Raw genomic sequence first — 18,071 nt, forward strand, 5'->3', positions numbered from 1 at the left:
TCACGAGCACCAGCATGTCTTAATGGATCCATGAGCACCAGCATGTCTTAATGGACCCATGAGCACCAGCATGTCCATGAGCACCAACATGTCCATGAGCACCAACATGTCTTAATGAACTCACGAGCACCAGCATGTCTTAATGGATCCATGAGCACCAGCATGTCCATGAGCACCAACATGTCTTAATGGACCCATGAGCACCAACATGTCTTAATGGACCCATGAGCACCGACATGACTTAATGAACCCATGAGCACCGACATGACTTAATGAACCCATGAGCACCGACATGACTTAATGAACCCATGAGCACCGACATGACTTAATGAACCCATGAGCACCAACATGACTTAATGGACCCATGAGCACCAGCATGTCTTAATGAACCCATGAGCACCAGCATGTCTTTATGGACCCATGAGCACCAGCATGTCTTAATGAACCCATGAGCACCAGCATGTCTTAATGAACCCATGAGCACCAACATGACTTAATGGACCCATGAGCACCAGCATGTCTTAATGAACCCATGAGCACCAGCATGTATTTATGAACCCATGAGCACCAGCATGTCTTAATGAACCCATGAGCACCAGCATGTCTTTATGAACCCATGAGCACCAGCATGTCTTAATGAACCCATGAGCACCAGCATGTCTTAATGAACCCATGAGCACCAGCATGTCTTAATGAACCCATGAGCACCAGCTTAATGAACCCATGAGCACCAGCTTAATGAACCCATGAGCACCAGCATGTCTTAATGAACCCATGAGCACCAGCATGTCTTAATGAACCCATGAGCACCAGCATGTCTTAATGGACCCATGAGCACCAGCTTAATGGACCCATGAGCAACAGCATGTCTTAATGAACCCATGAGCACCAGCATGTCTTAATGAACCCATTAGCACCAGATTAATGAACCCATGAGCACCAGCATGTCTTAATGAACCCATGAGCACCAGCTTAATGAACCCATCAGCATGTCTTAATGGACCTATGAGCACCAGCATGTCTTAATGAACCCATGAGCACCAGCATGTCTTAATGAACCCATGAGCACCAGCATGTCTTAATGGACCCATGAGCACCAGCATGTCTTAATGGACCCATGAGCACCAGCATGTCTTAATGGACCCATGAGCACCAGCATGTTTTAATGGACCCATGAGCACCAGCATGTCTTAATGGACCCATGAGCACCAGCATGTCTTAATGGACCCATGAGCACCAGCATGTCTTAATGGACCTATGAGCACCAGCATGTCTTAATGGACCTATGAGCACCAGCATGTCTTAATGGACCCATGAGCACCAGCATGTTCATGAGCACCAGCATGTCTTCATGAACTCATGAGCACCAGCATGTCTTAATGGACCCATGAACACCAGCATGTCCATGAGCACCAATATGTCCATGAGCACCAACATGTCTTAATGAACTCACGAGCACCAGCATGTCTTAATGGATCCATGAGCACCAGCATGTCCATGAGCACCAACATGTCCATGAGCACCAACATGTCTTAATGAACTCACGAGCACCAGCATGTCTTAATGGATCCATGAGCACCAGCATGTCTTAATGGACCCATGAGCACCAGCATGTCCATGAGCACCAACATGTCCATGAGCACCAACATGTCTTAATGAACTCACGAGCACCAGCATGTCTTAATGGATCCATGAGCACCAGCATGTCCATGAGCACCAACATGTCTTAATGGACCCATGAGCACCAACATGTCTTAATGGACCCATGAGCACCAGCATGTCTTAATGGACCCATGAGCACCAGCATGTCTTAATGGGCCCATGAGCACCAACATGTCTTAATGGACCCATGAGCACCAACATGTCCATGAGCACCAACATGTCTTAATGGACCCATGAGCACCAACATGTCTTAATGGACCCATGAGCACCAGCATGTCCATGAGCACCAACATGTCTTAATGGACCCATGAGCACCAGCATGTCTTAATGGACCCATGAGCACCAGCATGTCTTAATGGACCCATGAGCACCAGCATGTCTTAATGGACCCATGAGCACCAGCATGTCTTAATGGACCCATGATCAGCAACATGTCTTAATGGACCTATGAGCACCAACATGTCTTAATGGGCCCATGAGCACCAACATGACTTAATGGACCCATGAGCACCAACATGTCTTAATGGACCTATGAGCATCAACATGTCTTAATGGGCCCATGAGCACCAACATGTCTTAATGGGCCCATGAGCACCAACATGTCTTAATGGGCCCATGAGCACCAACATGTCTTAATGAGCCCATGAGCACCAACATGTCTTAATGGACCCATGAGCACCAGCATGTCTTAATGGACCCATGAGCACCAGCATGTCTTAATGGACCCATGAGCACCAGCATGTCTTAATGGACCCATGAGCACCAGCATGTCTTAATGGACCCATGAGCACCAGCATGTCTTAATGGACCCATGAGCACCAACATGTCTTAATGGACCCATGAGCACCAACATGTCTTAATGGACCCATGAGCACCAACATGTCTTAATGGACCCATGAGCACCAACATGTCTTAATGGACCCATGAGCACCAACATGTCAATGAACACCAACATGTGAAGTTCGTAGGAGAATGTCAAATGAAAGCTACAAGACTCATTTTGAGAAGTTTTAAGGCATACACATGCATTTTCCAACCATTATCCATCCCAGAAAATTGGAATTAGGAAAGACTTTGATTTGTGGTCAAACAGATGGAAAAGGGGTCTCAGAAAACATCTACCAGGAAAAAGTCTGAAAGGTGTTAGAAATGCATCAAAACACAATGTTGAAGTGAAGACCCCTGCCAACTAATATCAACACTTCTATTTCGTTTTGGTGAAATTATTCTGCCTTCTGTAAGTTTAACAAACATTGCCTTGTGCCTTGAAATTCTGTTACTGAAAATACACATACAGACATCCTGAGTAGCGCAGTGGTCTAAGGCAGTGCTTGAGGCATAACTACAGACTCTGGTTCGATCCCAGTCTGTGTCATAACTGGCCGTGACCGGGAGTCCCATAGGGTTGCGCACAATTGGCCCAACGTCCGGGTTTGGCCGGGGGGGCTTTACTTGACTCATCTCGCTTTAGCTACTCCTTGTGGCGGCCAGGTGCCTTATGGGCTGACTTCGGCTGTCAGTTGAACAGGGTAAAATACAAAATGTTTAAAAAAAGAATACACACACACACAGGGCCTTCAGAAAGTATTCACACCCCTTGACGTTTTCCACATTTTGTTGTTACAAAGTGGGATTAAAATGGATTTAACAGCTGTGACACCTAAATTGCTTTGTACAACATTTGCACATTATTATTTTTCAAATTCTTCAAGCTCTGTCAAGTTGGGCTCCCGAGTGGTGCAGTGGTTTAAGACACTGCATCTCAGTGCAAGAGGCGTCACTGCAGTACCTGGTTTGAATCCATACTGCATCACATCCGGACGTGATTGGGAGTCCCCTAGGGCAGCGCACAATTGGCCCAGTGTTGTCCGGGTTTGGCCGGGGTAGGCCCTCATTGTAAATAACAATTTGTTCTTAACTGACTTGTCTAGTTAAATACAAATCATTGCTAGACAGCCATTTTCAAGTCTTGCCATAGATTTTCAAGCCGATTTAAGTCCGAACTGTAACTAGTCCACTCAGGAACATTCAATGTCGTCTTGGTCAGCAACTCCAGTCTGTATTTGGCCTTGTGTTTTAAGTCCTTGTCATGCTGAAAGGTGAACTTGTCTCCCAGTGTCTGTTGAAAAGCAGACTGAACCCGGTTTTCCTCTAGGATTTTGCATGTGCTTAGCTCTATTCCATAGTCCTTGCCGATGACAAGCATACCCATGACCCAACATGATGCAGCCACCACAATGCTTGAAAATATGAACTAGTACTCAGTGACGTGTTGTTGGATTTGCCCAAAAAATAACACTTTGTATTCAGGACATAAAGTTAATTTCTTTGTCAAATTCTCTGCACTTTTACTTTAGTGTCTTATTGCAAACAGGATGCATATTTTGTACAGATGTCTCTTCACTCTGTCATTAGGTTAGTATTGTGGAGTAACCTCTACCTGTTTTAAAGTCACCATTGGCCTCACGGGGAAATCCCGGAGTGGTTTCCTTCCTCTCAAGCAACTGCGTTAGTAAGGACTCCTGTATATTTGTAGTGACTGGGTGCATTGATACACCATGCAAAGTGTAATTAATAACTTCACCATGCTGAAAGGGATATTCAATGTTTGTTTTTTGCCATTACCAATAGGTGCCTTTCTTTGTGAGGCATTGGAAAACCTTACTGCTTGACTGAGGGACCTTACAGATGGTTTGATGTGTAGGGTACAGAGATGAGGTAGTCATTAAAAAATCATGTCAAACACTATTATTTCACACAGTGAGTCCATGCAATTTATTATGACTTGTTAAGCAAGTTCTTACTCCTGAATTCTAGGCTTGCCATGACAAAGGGGTTGATATCTTATTGACTCAAACTTTTTATTCATTTGGAAAACATCATTCCACTTTGCCATTATGGCCAGTGACAATTTTTTTCTTCTAAATGTAATAAATTAAATTCAGGCTGTGACGTGACTAAATGTGAAAAGGGATGTGAATACTTTCTGAAGACACTGTACATGAAGACACTGTACATGAAGACACTGTACATGGAGACACTGTACATGAAGACACTGTACATGGAGACACTGTACATGAAGACACTGTACATGAAGACACTGTACATGAAGACACTGTACATGGATTTAACAGAGTTTTGGAAAAACCTGGACGCATAAAAAAACAAACTGTTACCAAACTTTGCATCTGCCTAGTTCTTCCAGTAAATGTGTTTCTGTAAAATGTTCTGTGTAAATTGTTAAAAGTATTCCTTGTGCATAGTTGTGTGGTTTGTTAAACTTTTTAATTCAACGTTTTTTGTTTGGCATACATTTTTAAAGTGAAAAATCAGTCCCAGTGCAATTCTGATATTTTGGAATTACCCATATACAGTATCGTTGTGTTTGTGTGTTGACAGAGCAAAGCTAGCCTCTCTCTTTGATCTGGATCAGGCTGCCAGTCAGGGCAACGAGTCCTTCCAGTTCAGAGCCCCCAAACAGCCGAAGAAAACCCCCACCGCTCTGAGTAAGATACGTCTGAGGCCCTGTTTAAACACTGGTGAAATCCATTCTCTCCTTCCTCCCTTTGACGTAAACACTGATCCGACATGATTGGATAGAGGGAGGTTATGACTCCTCTAGACAGCAGGAAGGATGCATTTCTTCAGTATTGTGGCTTGTACAGTTTAAACAGACTTCAGACCACGTGTAAACGTTAATGCAATTCTTCCAATACATCCATTAATGGATTGGTACAAAAGTTCACGTTATGGAAGTGTTTAAATATGGTCTGCGTGGTTTTTGTTAACTCTGTGTGCGTTTTCAAAGGCCCATCTCCTCAAAAGCCTGCACCAACTCCTTCTGTCCTTTTGGCTACTGCTGTTCATGCATTCCACTTGTGAGTATGTCCACCAACAAGCACCTGAAATCCATATCACTAGATAGAGTTGATATGTCTCAGAGTTGAATGTGTATGTGAGTATGTCCATTATTAGTGTGCTTGAGGTGATGCGTGCATGAGAGAATATGCGTGTGTTTGTTGTTGTGTTCACAGGTCCTGTTTGATCTTGTCGTCATGGTTTTGTGTTTGCAGTGTGAATGGCCAGTACACAAAACAGGGGAAGGTGGGAGCTGCTATCCTGGGAAATCATCCAACCAGAGAGGTACTTGAGCTGTGAAGGATATGTAAAACTATGTAAAAGTCTCCATCTCTTTACATTCAGTGCTTGGACTGAAATGGGTGCTGGTACTCATTTTGAGTGCTGTTTTTATTTAGGTGCTGGAGCTCTGCAATGTTTTTAAAGTGAATATTCTGTAAGAGGTGCCGGAACTCAAGCAGTAGAACATTTGAGGTGCTTGTGAGCTCCGCCCCAAGTCAAGCACTGTTTATATTTAATCATATGATTTTCCAACTCAATTAATGAAGGGTCTTGTATTCTGCTCTAACCACTTAATAAGAAATATGTGACTCAGTTAATTGTATGATCTTGAGATACTCTAGGCTGTTTTAGTGTAGAGTGAAAAAGGCTCATGATAAATTGTTTTAATTTGTCTTGATACAGTAATAAATCTATGGCAGTGATACAAACTTTTGTATAAAAGGGTTGTGTAAAACATAATGTAAATCTGCCTTTGTAACTACCACATAAATAAATGTTATTGTAAAGTGGGACCCAAGTTTATTCTGTTCATGCACACATCACGTTTGTGTTTGCCAAGTCATTTGTCTGTCTGCTTCATCTCGTCTTGATTGTTTTCTTCAGTACATGATCCTGCTTTATGGCAGCGAACAGAAACCAATCACAACTGCCAAGATCCATCTAGGATTCATCTTCACAGTGAGTAGTACATCTTCCTATGATGTGTACATGCTTGTGTAGTTTTAACTGTGTGGTGTGTTTTAACTAGACTATATCAGTTTTAACTGTGTGGTGTGTTTTACTAGACTATATCAGTTTTAACTGTGTGGTGTGTTTTACTAGACTATATCAGTTTTAACTGTGTGGTGTGTTTTACTAGACTATATCAGTTTTAACTGTGTGGTGTGTTTTAACTAGACTATATCAGTTTTAACTGTGTGGTGTGTTTAACTAGGCTATGTCTGATTTGACTTCTCAGGTTCAGCCAGGTAACTATGGAACATTCTACGATGACCTGAGGCAAAACTGGTCCCTGATGTTTGAGTCTGAGAAAGCTGGAGTGGACTTTTGCAAAGAGGTGAATGACGGAAGTCTTTTTTTTTCTCATACTGGACAGATATACACGGAGTGTACAAAACATTACGAACGCTTTCCTAATATTGAGTTGCACCCCCCCTTTGACCCTCAAAACAGCGTCAATTCGTCAGGGCATAAACTCTACAAGGTGTCGAAAGCGTTCCACAGGGATGCTGGCGCATGTTGACTCCAATGCTTCCCACAATTGTGTCAAGTTGGCTGGATGTCCTTTGAGTGGTGGACCATTCACAGAAAACGGTTGAGCATGAAAAACCCAGCAGCATTGCAATTGTTGACACAAATCGGTGTGTCTGGCACTTACCCCCATACCCTTGTCTCAAGGCTTAAAAATCCTTCTTTAACATGTCTCCTCCCCTTCATCTACACTGACTTGAAGAGTATTTAACAAGTGACATCAATAAGGGATCTTAGCTGTCACCTGGATTCATGTGTGCATAATGATTTGTACACTGTGTATATAGATCTCTATATATGGCTCTGGAAAAACAGATGGGTAGACGCATGGATAGTTTGTTTTATTGAGTTTTTTGCACACAGTAAAAATCCATAGACTTTTTTCATGTTTAAATCTTTACCCACCATTATAGCTGTGTGTGGCCAGATGGAACAGTGAGACCACTGTAGATACACTACTGACCCAGGACCTGCTGTTAGGAGAGGGACCGGCGGTGGACTATGGTGACACGGTAGAGGTGGCCTTCACAGGCTGGCTTCTACAGAACCACAACATCGGACAGGTGACAAATAACTCAGAATACAGCCAAAATAATTGTGCTGTATTTGGAGAAAATCAACTGGTTCTGACAAAATGAACTGCTTGTGACAAAATGAAAAGGCTCAGAAAAGCTCAGAGCATTGGGCAATTTGATTTGTGGCTTTATAATTTATTTATTTTTTAAATACAAAAGATCAGAATATATTCAAACATTGACAATATACTGACATTCTAGATGCTTTTGATTTGATTTATTTGGATCTCTTTTAGTCCCCATTTGGACTAATCTTCCAAGAGTCCCTAAACATTAAAATACAATTTATAATACTAACACATTTCTACATACAGTGGGGCAAAAAAGTATTTAGTCAGCCACCAATTGTGCAAGTTCCCCCACTTAAAATGAGAGAGGCCTGTAATTTTCATCGTAGGAACACTTCAACTATGACAGAGAAAAAAAATCCAGATAATCACATTGTAGGATTTTTAATGAATTTATTTGCAAATTATGGTGGAAAATAAGTATTTGGTCAATAACAAGTTTATCTCAATACTTTTATATACCCTTTGTTGGCAATGACAGAGGTCAAATGTTTTCTGTAAGTCTTCACAAGGTTTTCACACACTTGCTGGTATTTTGGCCCATTCCTCCATGCAGATCTCCTCCAGAGCAGTGATGTTTTGGGGCTGTTGCTGGGCAACACAGACTTTCAACTCCCTCCAAAGAATTTCTATGGGGTTGAGATCTGGAGACTGGCTAGGCCACTCCAGGAATTTGAAATGCTTCTTACGGAGCCACTCCTTCGTTGCCCGGGCGGTGTGTTTGGGATCATTGTCATGCTGAAAGACCCAGCCACGTTTCATCTTCAATGCCCTTGCTGATGGAAGGAGGTTTTCACTCAAAATCTCACGATACATGGCCCCATTCATTCTTTCCTTTACACGGATCAGTCGTCCTGGTCCCTTTGCAGAAAAACAGCCCCAAAGCATGATGTTTATACCCCCATGCTTCACAGTAGGTATGGTGTTCTTTGGATGCAACTCAGCATTCTTTGTTCTCCAAACATGACGAGTTCAGTTCTTACCAAAAAGTTATATTTTGGTTTCATCTGACCATATGACATTCTCCCAATCTTCTTCTGGATCATCCAAATGCTCTCTAGCAAACTTCAGACGGGCCTGGACATGTACTGGCTTAAGCAGGGGGACACGTCTAACACTGCAGGATTTGAGTCCCTGGCGGCGTAGTGTGTTACTGATGGTAGGTTTTGTTACTTTGGTCCCAGCTCTCTGCAGGTCATTCACTAGGTCCCCCCGTGTGGTTCTGGGATTTTTGCTCACCATTCTTGTGATCATTGTGACCCCATGGGGTGAGATCTTGCTTGGAGCCCCAGATCGAGGGAGATTATCAGTGGTCTTGTATGTCTTCCATTTCCTAATAATTGCTCCCACAGTTGATTTCTTCAAACCAAGCTGCTTACCTATTGCAGATTCAGTCTTCCCAGCCTGGTGCAGGTCTACAATTTTGTTTCTGGTGTCTTTTGACAGCTCTTTGGTCTTGTCCATAGTGGAGTTTGGAGTGTGACTGTTTGAGGTTGTGGACAGGTGTCTTTTATACTGATAACAAGTTCAAACAGGTGCCATTAATGCAGGTAATTAGTGGAGGACAGAGGAGCCTCTTAAAGAAGAAGTTACAGGTCTGTGAGAGCCAGAAATCTTGCTTGTTTGTAGGTGACCAAATACTTATTTTCCACCATAATTTGCAAATAAATTCATAAAAAATCCTACAATGTGATTTTACGGATTTTTTTTCTCATTTTGTCTGTCATAGTTGAAGTGTACCTATGATGAAAATTACAGGCCTCTCTCATCTTTTTAAGTGGGAGAAATTGCACAATTGGTGGCTGACTAAATACTTTTTTGCCCCACTGTATAACACACTATTACAAACATACATAATATACTAAGATAATGACCCAATAAATACTCAATCTAAAAAAATAGTGATTCTTCATCTACTATAGTCCCACAACATTTATATCTATTATATTTAAATTGTTTTAAAATAATGTTTAAATTTGTATTTTGAAAGGTTTCTGGTTTGCTCAGTTAATTTATTCAATTTCTTTATGGCTCTAAATCGAAATGTTATTTTGCCTATTTCTCTTTTCTGTCTGGACAACGCATAGATGGTGGACAATCTATTCCTAGTATTTACTGTCTGTCTCTTACCAACTGAATACTGTTCTATCTGGACAACACATAGATGGAGGACAATCTATTCCTAGTATTTACTGTCTGTCTCTTACCAACTGAATACTGTTCTGTCTGGACAACGCATAGATGGTGGACAATCTATTCCTAGTATTTACTGAATGTCTCTTACCAACTGAATACCGTTCTGTCTGGACAACACATAGATGGTGGACAATCTATTCCTAGTATTTACTGTCTGTCTCTTACCAACTGAATACTGTTCTGTCTGGACAACGCATAGATGGTGGACAATCTATTCCTAGTATTTACTGTCTGTCTCTTACCAACTGAATACTGTTCTGTCTGGACAACGCATAGATGGTGGACAATCTATTCCTAGTATTTACTGTCTGTCTCTTACCAACTGAATACCGTTCTGTCTGGACAACGCATAGATGGTGGACAATCTATTCCTAGTATTTACTGTCTGTCTCTTACCAACTGAATACCGTTCTGTCTGGACAACGCATAGATGGTGGACAATCTATTCCTAGTATTTACTGTCTGTCTCTTACCAACTGAATACTGTTCTGTCTGGACAACGCATAGATGGAGGACAATCTATTCCTAGTATTTACTGTCTGTCTCTTACCAACTGAATACCGTTCTGTCTGGACAACGCATAGATGGTGGACAATCTATTCCTAGTATTTACTGTCTGTCTCTTACCAACTGAATACCGTTCTGTCTGGACAACGCATAGATGGAGGACAATCTATTCCTAGTATTTACTGTCTGTCTCTTACCAACTGAATACTGTTCTGTCTGGACAACGCATAGATGGTGGACAATCTATTCCTAGTATTTACTGAATGTCTCTTACCAACTGAATACCGTTCTGTCTGGACAACACATAGATGGTGGACAATCTATTCCTAGTATTTACTGTCTGTCTCTTACCAACTGAATACTGTTCTGTCTGGACAACGCATAGATGGTGGACAATCTATTCCTAGTATTTACTGTCTGTCTCTTACCAACTGAATACTGTTCTGTCTGGACAACGCATAGATGGTGGACAATCTATTCCTAGTATTTACTGTCTGTCTCTTACCAACTGAATACCGTTCTGTCTGGACAACGCATAGATGGTGGACAATCTATTCCTAGTATTTACTGTCTGTCTCTTACCAACTGAATACCGTTCTGTCTGGACAACGCATAGATGGTGGACAATCTATTCCTAGTATTTACTGAATGTCTGTCTCTTACCAACTGAATACCGTTCTGTCTGGACAACACATAGATGGTGGACAATCTATTCCTAGTATTTACTGTCTGTCTCTTACCAACTGAATACCGTTCTGTCTGGACAACACATAGATGGTGGACAATCTATTCCTAGTATTTACTGTCTGTCTCTTACCAACTGAATACTGTTCTGTCTGGACAACGCATCGATGGTGGACAATCTATTCCTAGTATTTACTGTCTGTCTCTTACCAACTGAATACCGTTCTGTCTGGACAACACATAGATGGAGGACAATCTATTCCTAGTATTTACTGTCTGTCTCTTACCAACTGAATACTGTTCTGTCTGGACAACGCATCGATGGAGGACAATCTATTCCTAGTATTTACTGTCTGTCTCTTACCAACTGAATACCGTTCTGTCTGGACAACACATAGATGGAGGACAATCTATTCCTAGTATTTACTGTCTGTCTCTTACCAACTGAATACCGTTCTGTCTGGACAACGCATAGATGGTGGACAACCTATTCCTAGTATTTACTGAATGTCTGTCTCTTACCAACTGAATACTGTTCTGTCTGGACAACACATAGATGGTGGACAATCTATTCCTAGTATTTACTGTCTGTCTCTTACCAACTGAATACCGTTCAGTCTGGACAACGCATAGATGGTGGACAATCTATTCCTAGTATTTACTGAATGTCTGTCTCTTACCAACTGAATACCGTTCTGTCTGGACAACACATAGATGGTGGACAATCTATTCCTAGTATTTACTGTCTGTCTCTTACCAACTGAATACTGTTCTGTCTGGACAACGCATCGATGGTGGACAATCTATTCCTAGTATTTACTGTCTGTCTCTTACCAACTGAATACCGTTCTGTCTGGACAACGCATAGATGGTGGACAATCTATTCCTAGTATTTACTGTCTGTCTCTTACCAACTGAATACCGTTCTGTCTGGACAACACATAGATGGAGGACAATCTATTCCTAGTATTTACTGTCTGTCTCTTACCAACTGAATACTGTTCTGTCTGGACAACGCATCGATGGAGGACAATCTATTCCTAGTATTTACTGTCTGTCTCTTACCAACTGAATACCGTTCTGTCTGGACAACACATAGATGGAGGACAATCTATTCCTAGTATTTACTGAATGTCTGTCTCTTACCAACTGAATACTGTTCTGTCTGGACAACGCATAGATGGTGGACAATCTATTCCTAGTATTTACTGTCTGTCTCTTACCAACTGAATACTGTTCTGTCTGGACAACGCATCGATGGAGGACAATCTATTCCTAGTATTTACTGTCTGTCTCTTACCAACTGAATACTGTTCTGTCTGGACAACGCATCGATGGTGGACAATCTATTCCTAGTATTTACTGTCTGTCTCTTACCAACTGAATACCGTTCTGTCTGGACAACACATAGATGGTAGACAATCTATTCCTAGTATTTACTGAATGTCTGTCTCTTACCAACTGAATACTGTTCTGTCTGGACAACGCATAGATGGTGGACAATCTATTCCTAGTATTTACTGTCTCTCTTACCAACTGAATACCGTTCTGTCTGGACAACGCATAGATGGTGGACAATCTATTCCTAGTATTTACTGTCTGTCTCTTACCAACTGAATACTGTTCTGTCTGGACAACGCATAGATGGTGGACAATCTATTCCTAGTATTTACTGTCTGTGTCTTACCAACTGAATACCGTTCTGTCTGGACAACGCATAGATGGTGGACAATCTATTCCTAGTATTTACTGAATGTCTGTCTCTTACCAACTGAATACTGTTCTGTCTGGACAACGCATAGATGGTGGACAATCTATTCCTAGTATTTACTGAATGTCTGTCTCTTACCAACTGAATACTGTTCTGTCTGGACAACGCATAGATGGAGGACAATCTATTCCTAGCATTTACTGTCTGTCTCTTACCAACTGAATACTGTTCTGTCTGGACAACGCATAGATGGTGGACAATCTATTCCTAGTATTTACTGAATGTCTGTCTCTTACCAACTGAATACTGTTCTGTCTGGACAACGCATCGATGGTGGACAATCTATTCCTAGTATTTACTGAATGTCTCTTACCAACTGAATACTGTTCTGTCTGGACAACGCATAGATGGTGGACAATCTATTCCTAGTATTTACTGTCTGTCTCTTACCAACTGAATACTGTTCTGTCTGGACAACGCATAGATGGTGGACAATCTATTCCTAGTATTTACTGTCTGTCTCTTACCAACTGAATACTGTTCTGTCTGGACAACGCATAGATGGTGGACAATCTATTCCTAGTATTTACTGAATGTCTGTCTCTTACCAACTGAATACTGTTCTGTCTGGATAACACATAGATGGTAGACAATCTATTCCTAGTATTTACTGAATGTCTGTCTCTTACCAACTGAATACTGTTCTGTCTGGACAACACATAGATGGAGGACAATCTATTCCTAGTATTTACTGTCTGTCTCTTACCAACTGAATACTGTTCTGTCTGGACAACGCATAGATGGTGGACAATCTATTCCTAGTATTTACTGTCTGTCTCTTACCAACTGAATACCGTTCTGTCTGGACAACGCATAGATGGTGGACAATCTATTCCTAGTATTTACTGAATGTCTCTTACCAACTGAATACTGTTCTGTCTGGACAACACATAGATGGTGGACAATCTATTCCTAGTATTTACTGTCTGTCTCTTACCAACTGAATACTGTTCTGTCTGGACAACGCATAGATGGTGGACAATCTATTCCTAGTATTTACTGAATGTCTGTCTCTTACCAACTGAATACCGTTCTGTCTGGACAACGCATAGATGGTGGACAATCTATTCCTAGTATTTACTGTCTGTCTCTTACCAACTGAATACCGTTCTGTCTGGACAACGCATAGATGGTGGACAATCTATTCCTAGTATTTACTGAATGTCTCTTACCAACTGAATACTGTTCTGTCTGGACAACACATAGATGGTAGACAATCTATTCCTAGTATTTACTGAATGTCTCTTACCAACTGAATACTGTTCTGTCTGGACAACACATAGATGGAGGACAATCTATTCCTAGTATTTACTGTCTGTCTCTTACCAACTGAATACCATTCTGTCTGGACAACGCATAGATGGTGGACAACCTATTCCTAGTATTTACTGTCTGTCTCTTACCAACTGAATACCGTTGTGAATAGAACTTGGCCGTTTTAAATGATGTATATTATGAAATAAAATAAGCATGTTCCTTTCAATTATCTTAATGATTGATGACCAACCAAGAACATTGCGCATGACTGCAACAGAAGAACCATATCTCCACCTTTAAACAATCCTTTCTGGATCCTATATTTGCACAATGCACCCTTCCTCGCACGGTGCTCATTAGTTTACCTAATGAGCACCGTGCTGGCAGAAATTATGACTCAAACATTCTGACCAGTAGCTTAGCCTAGTATGGTCCTATACTCGTCATGTCAAACAGACTGACAAATGCTGATAATAATGAGAATAACCACTCCATTGTACAATTTGGGAATTTAAGAGTCCGTGACTTTGAATGTAGAGATGATGAGAGGGAAGATTTCACCATTAGAATTTGGGCCACGGTATGAATTTGCAGTCAGTGAAAGAGTAGATATGAGACCAGGCCCCCACATCATAAAAGGAGACCTGACCATCCTCACAATCCATAAACACCCCTGCCTTCTGTGGTGTGTCTCTCAGAAAGATGGGGACAAGGGTAGGTGTTACTGGCTTTGTACTCACACCCATACCTCTGCATAGTCCAGTATCCATTCTGAGGCCTTAATGTTATATCCCTCTTCCTGTTGACAGACTCACTGGCTACTTCTAAATCCTACTCAGTATTGCCTGTAACCATAACATTCATAGTAAAATCTCCCTGAAGAGAAGCCCTCAATTCCAAGGACATTGACAAAATAATCAAACCTCTCTGGGTGGTTTGGGAGATCATGTTCTTCTGTTTTTCATTTGCTTCCCATCCTAGACAGAATGAGGTAAGGAGGTGCTGTATCAGGGTCCAGGGTCACATCTACTGCTGAATCCCCTCCAGCTCAACATCACCAAACCTCTTCACTTCACTCATAAGTGTCTCCTCCAGCTGAGACACAGTTCTCCTCAGAGTCCCCAGACAGAGATCACTGTGAACACTGATCTCAGACCAGTCCTTGGTGGGTGGAGGGCTGCACAGGGATGGGAAGCTCTGGAGGAGTTGAAGGTGGCCCTCAGTGTGTGAGAGCTGCTCCAGCTCATTGCTTCTCCTCTGTAGCTCAGCGATTTCCTGCTCCAGCTCCTTAATCACCTCAATCAATGATTTCTACCTGGCTTCTCTCAATGGAACCACCAGAGCAGTGAAGACCTGCACGTTGTCTCTCTCTTTCCATTTCTCTTGCCGAGATCTGAGTTTGATCTCCTCAACCTTACTCTATCTTGTAAGCATCTTCTGGTCTACCTCTGCCATAACCTTTCCTAGTTTGGCCATTTTCTCTCTATACTCTTCTCTAGAGGGACAGTGTCATGTGGTCTGTTTTCAAGCAAAACACATGCAGACATGTCTGGTCACTTCAACAGAACAGATCCAGGAGTCTCTCGTGCTTCTTACGCATCCTGTCTTCCAGGTTCTCCACAGGGTCGATGCGCTTGTCTCTTTAAACCGGTGTCTCTCTGAGGCTCCAAGTGAGTCTCACGGAAAGATGTCAGACACCAGGCAGGACTTCAGGGCCTTGAGCGTTGTCCCAGATACATATGTCACAGGAAACTTCTAGAGGTTGAGCAGGGCTTTGGGCTGGGCCTTGGGTGAGGTCCTTGGTCTAGGCTTTCCCTTGAACTGACTTCCTGAACTGAGTAGCCATCTCAGAAATGAGAGTATTGATGCAAAGCTCCAGGTTTCCTGTCGAATTTCTCCAAACACATGGGACGCCGGCAAGGGTCACTAGTATCCCAGTACTCTTTGATACAGGCCATGCAGAAGTTGTCCACATGGAATGGCTACTGGCTCAGTGAACACATCCAGACACGTAGAGCACAGGAAGTGCTCCTCAGACAGCAGACTGCCGGAGGCGGCCATATCTAAACCGAGACCAAAGGTGAAACCATTATCAGTCAGTTCGAGATCATTTCAGTTTGAGTCAACATGGTACGATATTGCGATCCCTATGTGATCGTGACACATGGATCCTAACCAATTGTAATGCATGGTTTTACCTTTACAGGGCAACATTGTGCACGTCCTTAGATATTTATATGATGGGTCTTCATTGACAAAACCACAAAATGCTATAGAACAGAGGGATGGGGCTGGATAAATTTAACCACCAAATTATATCTACTATATGGAAAAAAAACAAAAGGACGAGGTCAACATGATAGTTTCTAGACAATTTGAAGCTGTACATTAATGTATGTTTATGACATAGCTTACAACCAATGGAGTAAAGCAACCTTATATTTTGGGTTATGATCGAGTTATCATGAATCAGCGGGCATAATGTATATAATTCATCATTAAAAAAATTGCTGTGTATATCACAGGGCCTTAAACATATGAGGCAAGCAATAGAGTTTGGGAAAATCCGTCTCACCTCTGTCGGGAATGTCTCTGTGCTTTCAAGAGGCCCAGATAAGGCTGACCCTAGTAAATGTTTTATCAGAGAGGAATAGACAAGGCCTAGTTAAATCTTTAGATTTACTTCTTTGCAGGGAAGTTTAATAGAACTTTGTTGTTCCCACCCACTTTTCTCTTCCTTGAGCACTTCACCCTTTACATGGCTGAACTCCCTCCCACCTTGTTTACTATTGTCTGGAGAGTCTAAATGACATGGATTTTAAAACAAGAATTTTAGTTGTTTTTTTTTCTTCCAGTGAATGTGTTTTGTGTGACTGTCCTATTTCTCTCTTTCTCTCACTCACTCACTTATCCTCTTCACAGTGCATGTTAATGCCAATTTGATCACCTATTATATTGTTTTCTGTGTGTCAGATGTTTGACTCCAACGTGGGCAAAGACAAGCTGCTGAGAGTGAAACTTGGCACCGGCAAAGCCATTAAGGTAGGTTGTAGAGCAGGCTGGTGGGAGGAGCTATAGGAAGACTGGCTCAACGTAATGGCTGGAATGGAATATATGGAACGTATGGAAACCACCTGTTTGACTCCGTTCCAATTATTCCATTACAGCCATTAAAATGAGCCCATCCTCCTATACCTCTTTCCACCAGCCTCCACTGGTGTAGTGGTCAACTCAGCAATATGACATCACCACACATAGTGAGGCAACTTCATGCTTACAGAAAAAAACAAATGTTTCTCTCTCTCTTTAGGGATTGGAGGACGGGATGTTAGGGATGCAGAAAACTGGGCGTCGCCTCCATATTGTGCCCCCCACCCTAGGCTATGGGTCAAAGGGCATCCCCAACCACGTCCCCTCCTCCAGCACACTGGTCTACAATGTGCAGATCTGCCGGGTGGGCGCACACACACTCACATTCAGTTTCAAACGTCAAACAGTATCTCACTGTAGCCATGTGGAACTGTTTGTGTACCGAAGCTAGAGGGCGTAATTGGCTAAAGATGGCTGTCTAGATGTTCTAACTCTGTGGGATGTATTTAGGTGAAGTTTGCTAAGGACAGTGGGTCAGAGCGACAGAGTGGGGGATTAACCACCAACTCTCCCTCCCCAAGTGTGGACAGTCTGAGCTTTGGGATGTCCCCTCAGTCTCAGCCCCCCAGCTCTATCCCAGCAGAGCCCAGGTATGTACCACTACCTTCACTGTTCCTCAGTGGGGGAGTTAGGAGGCTTTTTTATTTGGAGGTCAGATGTCAGGTTAACTATTTGACTTTTCTGCCAACAGGGGAAAGCCTCTGAATGTGAAATCCAATTCAATAAATGAGCAACTGATGGTGAGTGTTATTTTCATTTAGTTGAACTTCTTTGCATGCTTTCACACACACATTTTCACTCACAATTGCG

The 18,071-nt window shown here is 42.2% G+C and overlaps 1 protein-coding gene across 3 annotated transcripts in view; it reads left to right on the forward strand.

Annotated features, from left to right (window-relative positions):
- The window catches only part of fkbp15a (FKBP prolyl isomerase family member 15a), a 30,017-nt gene that overhangs the window by 4,907 nt on the left and 7,039 nt on the right, over positions 1-18,071 (forward strand). For 2 of the 3 annotated variants that reach the window (XM_029647518.2, XM_029647526.2), the window contains exons 2-11: positions 5,062-5,168; positions 5,471-5,540; positions 5,736-5,805; positions 6,406-6,480; positions 6,761-6,859; positions 7,467-7,616; positions 17,085-17,153; positions 17,422-17,565; positions 17,712-17,851; positions 17,953-18,001. In XM_029647518.2, the coding sequence (XP_029503378.2) occupies positions 5,062-5,168; positions 5,471-5,540; positions 5,736-5,805; positions 6,406-6,480; positions 6,761-6,859; positions 7,467-7,616; positions 17,085-17,153; positions 17,422-17,565; positions 17,712-17,851; positions 17,953-18,001 (973 nt within the window). Of the gene's footprint in view, positions 1-5,061; positions 5,169-5,199; positions 5,541-5,735; positions 5,806-6,405; positions 6,481-6,760; positions 6,860-7,466; positions 7,617-17,084; positions 17,154-17,421; positions 17,566-17,711; positions 17,852-17,952; positions 18,002-18,071 lie in introns of those variants that run through there. The other variant, XM_065017258.1, reaches the window with a different exon arrangement.

Source organism: Oncorhynchus nerka, linkage group LG4 (assembly GCF_034236695.1).
Source record: "Oncorhynchus nerka isolate Pitt River linkage group LG4, Oner_Uvic_2.0, whole genome shotgun sequence".
NCBI lineage: Eukaryota > Metazoa > Chordata > Actinopteri > Salmoniformes > Salmonidae > Oncorhynchus > Oncorhynchus nerka.